The following is a 14,127-nucleotide window of genomic DNA, read 5'->3' as shown; positions in this document are numbered from 1 at the left end:
CGCGACGTTAAAACTGTTGTTTTAAAACTACGGGTTTGTAAATAAAACATAGAATAAAAAGAAGCGTTGTTTTATTAATAGTTTAGGTATGTATTAAATAACTATTACCTAAAGTGCTTGAAGTCAATCTAATTGATGCATGGGAAACTAATTCCAAAGGCGGTCAATCTTGACTGAGATAAAGGCTTCATCGTTCATGATTCATTACTGCATAGAATAGCATAAATTATTGAAGTGAAACTTCTTTATCGGGGTTGGAAAAAAATTTAGTGTAACATTTTTCGTTACGCGTGACATTTTTCCGTTACGCGCCATCTTTTTCTTATCCCTACCACGCGTGATTCGACGTATTTCTGTAAAGTTGCATATTATAGTAAATTATTTTTTGAAAAATAAGGTCATAAAGAAGTTTCACTTCTTACGTGTTTACACTAGTACACGCACACATTTTTTTAAATCCTAGTACTTACGGGACAATCAGATCAGCAAGTAATTGATTGTGATTTTTACAATTAAACCTTACCGAGTCATTCTTTATAGTATTTAGCTTTCTTTGCTAAATTTCATCATTTCAGTCGCTATAACATGAAAAGAAAACATACAAGCACATACTTAGGTACAAATTATGTATTTTTAGTAGGAATTAATAAAGATTTTTTTACCAATCATCAAGTAAAGCTTTTATCCCTCACAGCTACGTCTTGTAAATTGAAAAATCGGCCCTTAAAATAATAAGTGTATAAAACAGTCACGTCAATTAAAAAATGGATGTCGAAATCGGAAAATTTCATAAAAACGATCGCAGTTAACAATGGCAGACGCCTTTACGCCGGGGTTTGCTCAAGTTGGTAAGAAATGATCTATTGAATTCCAGAAACGTTTCCACTTAACGAATTGCAACTTTTTGCTGAGTTGCACGTCTATATTCTTTGAGGTCAATTTTTACGATTTTTACTCTCGAGAGTTAGTGGAGTGTTCTAAGTTTTTAGTATGTATGTATAAGTCTTTGTTGTTTGGTTACTGAAAAGATGGACTTGTAAAAATAGTTTTATCAAAAAAAAAATCTTAGATAAATGTTTGATTTAAAGCTATCATAAAATATGTTTAGGTCTCATTTTATTAACTACTAGCGGTCCGCCCCGGCTTCGCCCGTGGTACCTACATGTTTAAACTATCCTATCTCTCAAGTTGGATCGAAGTGCACATGGTGTGCGAATTTTATTATAATCGGTTAAGTGGTTTAGGAGTCCATTGACGACAAACATTGTGACACGAGATTTATATATTATATTAAGACTAGTGGAACTTATATTACTAAAAAAAGTGGTACTAATTTACATTTTGCGTAAATTAAATAAGTTTAACGTGGCCATCAAATTAAAATTAAAAAAAATAAACGCTTTTAACTAAAACGCGGCTTATTAGCAAACTGAAAAATAAAAATGAAATTCAAACATGAAGTGCGTTCAACGGTGATTTTAAGTTCACTGGTTTAATATAAGAAATAAAAATATTATTTTCAACACGGATTGTGATCATAGAAAAATTATTGATTTGATTTCTACGTGCTCTGTCGGGTTCATTATTCGAAGATTACTGATCTGAAGCAGCTATTCTAAGTCTAAATTAATACTATAATATTAATTCATTTTATCAATGATCTTGTCATAATTATGGGCCAGTTTACAATGAAAATTACGGCATAGGTAACTTTACGATGATTAAAACTTTAAAATCATTTTTTCATAACATTTTAAACAAAAACGCTCCTAAAATATTAGTTAAAAATGAAATAGATTTACTGTATTCCATACTAGTGTCGCACTTGACCGGTTTACAGCTGTAACGAGTGGAACAATGCAAATGAAAAAAATGAAAAATATATTTATTTCATACACACAATTTTCAAATACAGCAAGTGGATGAGTCCTCCTAGTAAATTTACAAAAACCTGTATCAGGAGGACCCGCTCTTCCTCAACTAAAGTTTACAAAATAATATAATACGTGTGCAGATGTATGTGTATGAGTGAGTGAGTGTGTGTGCGTGTGTGTTTGGGTATGTTTAAGCTATTAAGAATATTATAAAATGTAGTGTAGAAGCGCCTCAGTATCCTCATAGGAAAGTGTTTTTAAATAAACAATGCAAAAATATATTTTATAATTACTCATACAAGGCCATTAACAACATTGGAATCGTTAATACTTGACAGTTGTTGTAGCATATTTTTTTGTCGATAAGGAAGCGCTTGAGCGCCATCTCGCCTGATGGTAAGCTAAGATGTGGTCAGATGGTACGCGGTTCCCTAGTACCCGTTCACTCTACGCTTGAAGACCCCCTGTACTCGTCGGGGAACACAGACTCGCCATATCCTTATCATAAGGATTAATTATCATTTATTCTCATTTTAATTACGACAATATTTACCATTGACCCTTGTTTGTAACCACTGCAGGGACACAGGCCTTTGAGGATTTAGGCTGTAATCTACGCTGGGTCAGGCTTAAGTAATCATTAAATCTCATGTAAAAGTTTGCACCTACAAAGTAAGTACAAATTTTATGAAAATCTATCCTGTTATTCTTGTGTAATTTACTAAAACGACACGAACATATTATGTAACTGCGATGTAACTTACTTAAGCTCATGGCCTTTATGTGGGTAGTTCCTGATTATTTTTCTACTGAAAAAATCTATCTGCATATAAAATTTTAGTTAAATCCGATCAAAGCAAACTTCCACAAAAATAATTAAATACTATGCATACATTCTTATACTATACAACCCTTTTAACCATACACAGACATATAAATCCTCACACAATGAACTGTGACACCATAAAACCAAACAAAAACGGTTCACAAAGTTGGTCCACAAACAGAACGGAGTACAATAGACATTACAAGAACTGACCTATCTACAAAGCGTAAGTATGATGCCAATAGAAGTTGTTTAAACAAAGCGGACTCGGTTCTATGCTTCGCTGCGTCTGTTACGCCAATAACTTCGCCAAGATAGCTTGAGAGATGGTGAGGAGTTTTTTTCTTATTAATTTGTTTCGACTTCGACTAGCTAGTTGTATGTGGGGTGACGCTATAGACTGTGAATTACTTGTTTAGCTCTTAGGCTATATTATAGACAACGTTTTAACGTAAGTTTGTTATGTATATCATATGACGTGTAAAAATAATATATACTTTCGAGTATGTTTTGTATATTTTGCTAGTTTACTGAATTATAGATGTGTGAAGTAAAAATATATTAATTACAACAGTGGCTTGACTAAAAAATAATAATAATTATAAAACTGAAAATAAGAATAACGTCGCATAATGCTTGGCAGAAAATACTGAAGTCTGTTTCTATATTAAACATGAATGATTGTATCAACACGGCTAACCTAAAGGCTGTTGCGGGTAGGCCTTGACCTGATTAAATATAAGTACTATCGCAATATAGCTATTTAATAATATATTCAGGTTATAAAAATGAGTAAAATAAGAATACAATAAGTGTGAAGATAGGGTTTATAACATGATTTTAAGTTTCATTGTAAATACAAGATGTGTTTGAAGAAATTTATAAAATTATTTACTACAAATATCAAATAATTCAGAGCTTATCTTTACTTGATTCAAAAATTTGTAAATATTATCACATTTTTTTAACCGACTTCAAAAAAGGGGGAGGTTCTCAATTCGGCTGGTATATGTTTTTTTAGTTTTGCTATATTGGCTTGTTCACAGATTACCGTAGCGGCTACGATAATCTGATAGGCTATGGCGTAGCCTATTTAAACAAAAGGTGACGTAAAAAAAAATATACCGTTATAATATTATTTTACGAAACATTCAACTTCAAAGCTCTTAGACTACATCTCCTTGTTACATTTCGATAGTTCAGCGCAATATCAGTCCGGTTTTCAAATTCGACGAGAAATATTTTTCAGCGACAAGTTAATTAAAGATCGAGTTTATTTCATTTTCCATGCAATTTCGCTTTGATGTAAAGCGTAGAGTCGTTTTATTAGTTTTTATAAATGGTATTTTTGTAACCTTGTAAGAGGCAAATACCATGAAAAATTAAAGTTTTAGTTTTGTGTTGTATGATAAAAATGTTGAATGTTGTTGTTGTTTGATGGGAACGAGTTGTTGTTTGGTTCAAACTTGTTCTTATTGCTTCTCTACAGTTTTGTTTAAGGTTTTACGATTTCAGTTTTTCTGTTTTTTCGAACTAATCTCTTGAATAGCTGAACTGCTAATTGCTATCAAAGGAACTTTCTAGAGATTTAAATATATATTTTTATTGCTTAGCTTGTATAAAATAAATATATTATGTCACTAAAAGTGAGGGATCCGTAATTTGGTTTACTCTTGATCCGGGTTTGATCTTCAAATTATGTTCTTTAAAACGGATTAACTATGTGGGCTTCCGGGTTTCTCTGTTTCCAAGTGTTGTGATAACTTTATTCTAATATAATATTTAATTTGTATTTATGATTATTTTTTTGGGAATTAAAACAAAAAATAAGTTCATTTGCCTTGTAATTTTGTTTTGCAATGAGGGTTGTGTGTTAAATTTGTGCACCTTAAATATATCTAAAATTTAAATTGATCAAGTTTGTTTGTCTCACAAGTCAGCAGTATTACTGATTTGCTATTAGATTTTAAATATATTAATTGTTAACTTTTTTTAATCTTACTGATAGTCTATTATAACATCATGCTACAATTAATAGTATCAAAGCATCAATGCTGTAAAAGTACATTTTGAAAGCATAAATTTTCGGGTCAGCTAGTTTACATTAATATTTTTTTGTAACAATTTAGTACAAAAACTTTCTGAACCTCAAAAATATACCAGCTGTAAGCTATATTATTCTTGACTATCATAGCGTATATTTTGATTCCAGGTCAACCCTATAGAGCGGCTAGTTACATATACTTAGAATCTACCTATACATATAATAAAATCGTAGGAAAATCAAAACTGAACCGTGAATAATTTCCATTGATACCGAAGAAAAAAATATAGTGTTTTGAATTTTTATTCGTTTGTTTGTATGTCTGTTCTACGTCAATTTATATATGTACTAGCTTTCCGCCCGCGGCTTCGCCCGCGTTTTCAAAGAAAACCCATACAGTTCCCGTTCCCGTAGGATTTCCGGGATAAAACCTATCCTATGTGTCTATCCAAGTTACCATATGTGTGCTAAATTTAATTGTAATCGGTTTAGTAGTATTTGCGTGAAGAGTAACAAACATACACATACATGTATGTACTTACCCACAAACTTTCACATTTATAATACTAGTAGGAGTTACATACAAGTTACACACGATCATTAATACAGAATTCATCCACTTGTATGAACAATATCATATCTTACAACTATGTACGTCATTAGAGAACTTTCCCCATTACTGTGTTTCGAGTTTGCGACATAGACTTTAGTGTTATATTACTATCGAATAATAGTTAAGCACTAATTGTTATTTCCCAATTATATTATAAGTTTTAACGTCACCAATTTTCCTGGTATCAGAGGTTATGATGTCTTATATCAATGTGAAAGAAAGATAGAGCTATATAAGTCGTCTAGCGCCATCACTTGTCCACACTGGAAACAATACTGCTTTAAGACTTCAGGGTAATATCGCAGATATAAGCAAGAGATTAAACGTTACAGTGCTATAAACACTTTTTTTAACCGTTCCCAAAAACGATAGAAGCTTATTTTTATCAAACTGGAATCAGTGCTTCATGATTTGTTTCTTTTGGCAACTACAATAAATAACTTGCTATAGGTAGTAAATCAAATAATAACTACCACAAGATATTATAACACGCCGAGAACATGCCTCCATACCCGATATTTAAAATACCATACCAAATAACCGAACTATAGATTCGCGTCGATTAAATTCCGGATCACTAAACAAAATAGCAAACAGCGTTCTCAAGCCAATTTTAAGCGAAAAAGCTCGTTAACATAAAACCGCAGGTTACAAAAAGGAATATTTAAAACTGGTCCAGAACAGGTATGCTCCAGAGAGAACATAATATAATATTTTAGGAATTAGCTCGAGCTGTTATGACGATTTTTTTTTTTTTTAGTATAGGTCGGCAAACGAGCTTGCGCGTCATCGTACAGAAAGCTGAGATGATTGGCGCCGCCCATGAACAACCACAGACTCTGGAGTACTGTGGTTGCGTTGCCGGCCTTTGAGGGAGGAGTACGCTCTCTTCTTAAAGTAATCCAAATTGTAGTCCTTGGGAAAAGCCGAATTTGGAAGGTCGTTCCACAGATTGTGTTTTCGTAAAAGTTCGTAGTGGTTAGTTTTGTTATGTAATGGGAATTTGGTTTGACTGTATCGTAATTAGGGCTTCATTGTGTTTCTTTTATGTAGTGATTATTACAATTCATTACATCGTACTTACAGCTAAACACCAACACGAACAAGGAAAACAGAATATTTTAAACTAGCTTACCGCCCGCGGCTTCGCCCGCTTTGTATAAAACCCAATAAACTATATACTAAAACCTTCCTCTTGAATCACTCTATCTATTAAAAAAACCGCATCCAAATCCGTTGCGTAGTTTTAAAGATTTAAGCATACAAAGGGACATAGGGACAGAGAAAGCGACTTTGTTTTATACTATGTAGTGATTACAGTTATAGAGCTTAGAGATTAAATTCGCACATAGAGGCGGTAAAAACAGCCATAGTCTTATCTTTTTGATAAAAAGAACATTTCATTACTTGATAACATATACTCTTGCTATTGAAAGTCCATCATTTAAATGTAACTTTTTACTAATTTAACATTATTCGTTATCAATAAAATATATTTCAAAAAAGTAGATTAAAGATTGAGAAGAAAAATTTTCACCGAAAAATCCTAACAAAGTGAAACAGGAGATAGAAACTTGTGTTAAACTAGCGCCATGTGATCGTTGATAAAAATATAGTTCGACCAAATTTCCCCTATACACATTCAATAAGGTACACAGAAGAAACCAAATGTACGCTAAAATACCAGCAAAAGAGCGAACGTCCATCAATCATTGAGTTCAACTCAAGAGTTCAGCTCATTTGAATATAGTTTGTTTAACTGCAAATTTGAAAAGTTTCGTACGTAAAATATCACTCCTCTAGAAATTCGATAAAACAGTGAAATGGCGATACGATGTTTGCAGTGAAAGAAACCTTTCAATTTTTCTGCGACGTCATCGCTTAATTCCGATTCTGAATAAATTACTTTACAGGTACGTAACGTCTAATACTTTTCAGTTAAAGCATACTTCACTGCATCTTAGAACATCTCATTGTATAAAAAAACTAGTTAAAATATATTTTTAAATATCTTCTATCTATTTACACTTAACGAAGAAAAATATATTCACTATCTATCTTTTGAATTGAAAGTAAAGTGAACCAACTTCTTTAATAATTCGTCTACATCATTTATAAACCGTTTTGATAGTAAATGAATACATAAATATGTATACAGTCATATAAACATACTTTCGAGTGCAGGGATTTCATTTTCTACCTTATAGGCGTATATCTTGAAAGACTCTACCTCACAAAGAGCCATCACAAAACTCGATAATTACCCAATTACTTATATTTTTGGTAGTTATAGTAAAAAAATACAACGATTACTAAAACATAAACATTCTAACATTTTCTAAGTTGCCAGCTATCACTCATCATATTAATCCGGGATTTAAAAACGCTCCCAAACTAAGCTCCGCAATATCGCAATTGCCAAAAGCTATAAAACATTCACAATAATCCGCTAAACCTATAAAAATTATGACATATCCCATACGGCCACTTTATTTCATCTCTATTTCAATTAATCTAAAAAAAATTCTAAGCCCGAACCAATTTCCGAACGGCAATTTGGTACAGAATAAAAACAAATGTACGAGCTTAAATGACAACGCATTTCATGTTTTTAAACGTACCGTATGACCTGTGTTACTTGCAGTTCTGATAAACAATTATATTTTTAGTTACAATAAGTTTGGAAGTTTAGTATGAAGTCTACTGTAAACTACTAGTAATACTCGTCATACGAAGGAAAATGATTTAATTTTTGATAATATATTTATAGGTAATAAGATTATGATCGGTTAAAAACATATTTAAATCATCTTACCTTTAGGAAGTTTAACTTTTCCTTAGTAAGGCAATTTCTTTAGTTTTATCCCGGTTCAAAGTCAATACGAGAGGCTTGTCGTCAATATTTGACATCAAAATATATATTAGGTTTTTAATATAAACATGTATAATTTAGTTTATATAAATAATATAAACCCACCCAAAGCATTGAATAATCGAAAACAATATTTAGAATTGCATAATGATAGTATTCATATTAATTAAATCGAATGCTATGAATGTGTTATCTCAATTTATATGTGTGTAAATGCATTCGTATTTACTATATATTATAGGTATGTTTTCAATGTTAAAAAAACGAAGCAAGTTTCAAGAAAATCGATTTAGTAGCTTAATAAGATCTGTTTTTACAGACATTCTCAAGTAATTTTTGTAAAATGAACATTATTATCAAAAGAATTAAGATTCAAATTAATTTGAACCGGCTCAATAAACGTAGACATCTAACTCAAAAATCAGGTCACGAATATGTCACCTAATAGCTCTGTGATTCGAGCGAAATTAAAAATCTTAATTTATTTTAGTAAAAACTTAATCTCCTTGACTCTGAAATTAGATTTACCTAGAAGCAAAAAAATCATGTAGAATTTAAATTCCAGTAAAAATTCGTTAGCTCTCTAGTTAATTTCTTACTTACTTATATACTAGAGTGGCGCAGGGACCCAAAGTGAGTCTTGGCCTCCGACAATAAGAGCCTCCATTTGACTCTATCCTGCGCCATCTCTTGCCAGTTTTCAATCTGGAGTGTGTGCTCACAAGCACACTTGCTTGTGTGCTTATTTAGTTCTTATGCTACATATACATTTACTTATTTTTTTTCAAATAACAGTGGTTACAAATTACTTTCTCCTCATAAAATATCAATAGTTTTACAATCAACGACTGTTATCCGCGATTTCGTCCACATGGTCAAAAGAAAGTCCCATGAGAATGAGATATTTCACTGCGGTAAAAAGTACCCTATATAACTCTCCATCTATATCCGTAACTGTCCTCAGGTCCTAACTATCTACTACAGAATCGTTGTGTTGCAACTCAATTCAAATGATAGAGATTATTATTAAATCAATAAATATATGTTTTAACTATATCTGTACATAATTTAAACGGCATTAAATTGTTCAATATATTCACGTTCAAACTATTTATTTATTCAACTTCCATTAATTAATAAAACTACATAATATACGTTTTTTAATCATTACCATCATAAATATAAATTTGTTACCACAGGTAACCAATAGTAATAACTTTGCAAAATAAACGACGCAAACGTAATTAAATATTTTAAACTTTCAAGTTATTCGAGGAACCTCGAAAAAGTTCATAAATTTAACTGAGAGCGGCCAAGTGTTTTTATTAAGACAGTACGGCATTCAGTTCCTAATTCATTGCCGCTATTTAACTACAGCTGAGCCGGCATACTAAGTTTTTCCTGTGACTTTGCTTGCTTTTTAACACGCTTTTACAGTAGAACGCCGATTATCCAAACGCTGATTAACCGAAGCGCCGCTTATCCGACCTCGATTCATTCGAATTTATTCCTACCGAATTATATTAGGACCAATTTGTCCTAAGCGTAATATAATTTTGTTTTTTTTTCAAAGAGTAATTTTTATTTTATTTTGTTGTAACAAATCGAAACTCACAGGAGTCTATATATATTTCAACTATTGGTTGAAAGCTAGAGACAAGACTCTACATTTTTTCTTAAATAAAGTTTATTAAAATAGCTCTACTTCTCCTGTATGTTTGTACGTTTCCATCTCTATTAGGCTCGATTTAAACCCACTTTAAACATAAAGATTTAATTAAAACTTTATATACACTTATCAAGGGTCGCGGTCGGTGACAATAGTACACTAATTTCATGAGTGTACCTCATGCATGTGTTTTTGTTTTTTAAACTATGTTTATTATTACCAATACTAAAGTCACTTTGTACATCAATACAATATCTGTTCTACCATGTAGGCTTTAACTCAGAAAAGGTTTAACTAAGTTAGAATACCAGCAAAATTACTAAGTTTGCTTAGGTTTCTTTTCATTAATCAAAACGAATTGCTAAGCTTTTAGTCCTGAAAAAAAGCTCGCAAGCAATTTTGAGGCTAAAGCTAGAAGAAAACTAACACGTTTCTTCAACAATAAGTAATGATATCAATAAGCTTTCAGACACTAATAACTTTTGATATAATAAAAATTATAAGAAAAAATATGTTTACTAGTTTGTTCGTAACGTGAAAAATTCACAGTTACTTTCAATTGAATTTAATTAAAGTAATTAAATTTCATATCTGCAAAGATATAAATGTTCTAAAATCAGGCTCTCACTTGTTAATTAACATTATAAAAAACAAAATTAACTAAGAATTCGATCAATATAATAGCATACACATCCGCATATGCGGGTTTATTAATATAGCGTTTTAATAATTTGAAAAATAAAAATCACGTTCAAGTAATTTTAAGTGTCTATAACTTAGTATACTTATTATTATTCTTATTAGATAATATAATATAAAGTTTGGTAGAGCATTAAATGTTACTGCTCTCTTACTATGATATAAATCAAAATATATACTATTTAATGTGTAGATAGGTAATAATCAGATCAGTAAAAACAGAGCATTAAAATAATTATAATGATTCATAACGAAGCGCTATCAGTAAATATCAATTAAATACACACAATGTATATTGAAAAGATTCGTATCAAAAATAATTTATGTAAACAATACTACCGATACACACACTATATGCAAATTGAAATAAATAACAAAAAAACTCACCTTGAAATATAAACAAAAGTTGAATAAAAACTGTGAACATTTCTTGCATCTTTATCACACACTACACACTAAATAAAAATAAAAAACGCTTCATTTACAAAACATCGTATCGCGTAATTATTTGAAATGGAACAGACGTCCGCCCTCTACGGCTGTTTGCTGAAAACTGAAGTGTACAGCATCAGATTTTCTTTCTCTGCAAACCGGTATGGTAATAACTGAGTGAACTGCCTAATTTTGATCGCAGTAATAGTAACTTCTGTAGTCTGTGGTCCGCTTTCCTTCGTTTCGGATTCAAAATGAATGTCGAGTCAATTTTAACGTTGGAAGATTCATTTTGCACGCCTCATAAGCGAAGCGTTGAGGTGGGTACTACTGTCACTTCGCGCAAAACATCTGATTTTTCAAACTTAAAATGTCTTTATGTATCATACATTGCACTTGTAAGATAATACATACACACACATATTAAGAAAAAACACTATTTTTAACGTTCATGATATTTTTGATGTCATTTTTGTTATAATTAAACTAGTTAAAAAACAGTTTAAAAAAGTTCTGTCTTGGACGTCCGTGTGTCTGTATGTGCGGATCCTTTTTCTTGTTAACATGATAGCGACCGAAATACTTTACTAATCGTGTCTTTTTTTTTCTCTTACGCTTGAGTATGCTCAGGAATAGAACCCTTTCATTTTTCAGGGTCTGATTCGATGTGGTTTAATTGTTATTAAATAAACAAAAATAATAATTAATAAATATTTATTAAAAAAAAATTATGAGGCGTGCACTTTTGGATTTTCCAAGTTATTTTAATATTCAGTTCATTGAATGGTGTTAATTTGTAACAGTTGTTTTCAAAATACATTTAAATGATTTTACACAAAGGGTTATTGTTGAAAAATCAAGTTTCTATTGTCAAAACGTACTTTTGTGTTGTCAATCAGCAAGCTTTCTATTTTGGTGACAAAATTAATTCACAATTAAATATTTTAATTTTACACATTGGAACTGCGTTTTAGTATTATTATTTAAACTGAACATTATTAGGTTTCTAAATAAATATGATTTGATTCAAAAGTGGTTTCAAAATAAGCGTAGTTTAATTGATAAATATTTGAATTTGAGCTTTGAGTTTTGAACTTACAAAATATTGTGTTATTTACCTACGTGTAAAAGTCCCTGAATAAACTAATGTGTAATATTATGATTATGATTAGGTTAATTTACCTTAATTTTATTTCAACATATAAAACTGCTTTAATTCTACGCTTTATCAAAAAACCTGTTTTGGTCAAAATCTTAATCTTTATATTTTGTTTATTTCTAAAGATTAATTTGACCATTCCTAACTTCGACAGCAAATAATATTTTAATATTTCATTTTAACTTCGTTTTACGTAAAACCTGACTGAATTTCATACATAATTATTGTAGATGCCGTACGTCGATTTGTCAGACATTTAGTTATAAATTCCGTTTCTTTTTATATTCAGATGTGACAGTGATAAGGGTATGACGATAATTAAACTTATATAAAATTAATTATTTTACAGTGTGAAATTATGTACCAACATTCTTCTAGCTACTGACTTATAAAATAGGTTCTATGTATGTTTAAGAGTAACTTTAGCGAGGCTGGCACTGTTAAGTGTTAACTAAGCATTTTATTTAACCGAAGCGATATGCCTACAAAACTTCAAAATGATATTGGAGAATTGCAATTGCCATATCCAATACACTAATGGACCAACATACACACGACTATAAAATTTTGTATATACATATTTTATAGCTAGGTTTTAAGCTATAATTTACTTTCATAATATGGGCAGATTTTATACCTACATCCGATACGAAACGAATGTATTATTCGAGTGATTGAAATTTCCTATTAAATAATATTCTCAAAGGATGGATCTTTCAACAACTGATGTAGAGTCTCATCTTATTTAATTTGGTTAAAATAAAACCGATATGTAAGCTATATTTTGAAATTTAAAAGTAATACTTTATCCAGGGCTTGAATTTCTTATTTATCTACACTATTCGTATCTTCTTGTCTAATGTCTACCCCTTTGTATATAATAAATACAATAGGTTCTTTATTTTATTATGAACCAAAAGGTTATATTTGAAAAAAATCTCCATAAAATATTTAGTCCATGTTAGAAAACATATTTTTACGAACATCGTAAATTGAGGTAGGCATGTCGGTTGATTGATTTTTATTGGGAACCGACAAAGAGAATTGGCAATCCTAAATTTGGAACTATTCGTATGAAATTTTACAAAAATCGTGACGCGAAAAGCTCTAGGTTATATAATATACATTTATTATATAAATTGCTTTATCGATGTCAATATTTTTCAGTTAACAGTAGATATTTATTATTTTCAAACATTATAGAACTAAAATTTGCAAAAAATTCAGGATTGGATTTGACCTATCGATTTTTTATTTATATATTCATAATTATGAGCTTATATACGTTTCTTAGCGAGAATTATTATTTACTTATTTTTCATCATGAGCTTATTTTCTGTTCTATCTCTACAGACAACTGCCAATTATATGGGGTTTAAGAAAAGTGTGGGTTGGCAACGTCAAATGTCGTCTGACTTTTTAGTTAAACATGTCAATTTAAAGTCGATTATTTCCACCGTTTTTAATATGTGCAGCAGACAATCTGTTAAAAAATAGACAGCTAAGTAATGAACTCGAAAGTTTGTAAGCATGTATGGATGTATGTATGTAGGTATGTCTGTTACCCTTCACATTTCGCAGAGCATGCAGTGGGCATTTATAAGCTGAGAAATCGATTTAATTTTTTAAAGTTCCAACTTCCACTATAACTGTTAACCTGAATGATCTAAAAGGATATACATCTTAATATATATAAATCTCATGTCACAATGTTTGTCCTCAATGGACTCCTTAACCACTTAACCGATTATAATAAAATTCGCACACCATGAGCAGTTCGATCCAACTTGAGAGATAGGATAGTTTAAACATGTAGGTACCATGGGCGAAGCCGGGGCGGACCGCTAGTATTATATAAATTGCCGTTCCGATGTCAATATTTTGCATTTAATTGTTTTATTTTTAATATTTACCTAAACGTTACTACCATTAACCTGAA

The 14,127-nt window shown here is 30.8% G+C and overlaps 1 protein-coding gene and 1 long non-coding RNA gene across 2 annotated transcripts in view; one reads left to right on the top strand and one right to left on the bottom strand.

Annotated features, from left to right (window-relative positions):
- The window catches only part of LOC149908640 (uncharacterized), a 99,012-nt gene extending 87,894 nt beyond the window's left edge, over positions 1 to 11,118 (bottom strand). The window contains exon 1 of the mRNA XM_090102333.1: positions 10,985 to 11,118. Within this exon, the coding sequence (XP_089958459.1) occupies positions 10,985 to 11,033 (49 nt within the window). The 5' untranslated portion in view covers positions 11,034 to 11,118. The remainder of the gene's footprint in view (positions 1 to 10,984) is intronic.
- Positions 1 to 14,127, top strand: part of LOC149908636 (uncharacterized) — a 306,382-nt gene that overhangs the window by 189,901 nt on the left and 102,354 nt on the right. The window lies entirely within an intron of this gene.

This window comes from Colias eurytheme, chromosome 5, assembly GCF_061535395.1.
Source record: "Colias eurytheme isolate Ceu_HAF_F1 chromosome 5, ilColEury1 Martin Lab GWU primary, whole genome shotgun sequence".
In the NCBI taxonomy this organism is placed as follows: Eukaryota; Metazoa; Arthropoda; class Insecta; order Lepidoptera; family Pieridae; genus Colias; species Colias eurytheme.
The sequence above is the reverse complement of the archived record's forward strand: the minus strand, read 5'-3'. Positions and strand labels throughout refer to the sequence as shown.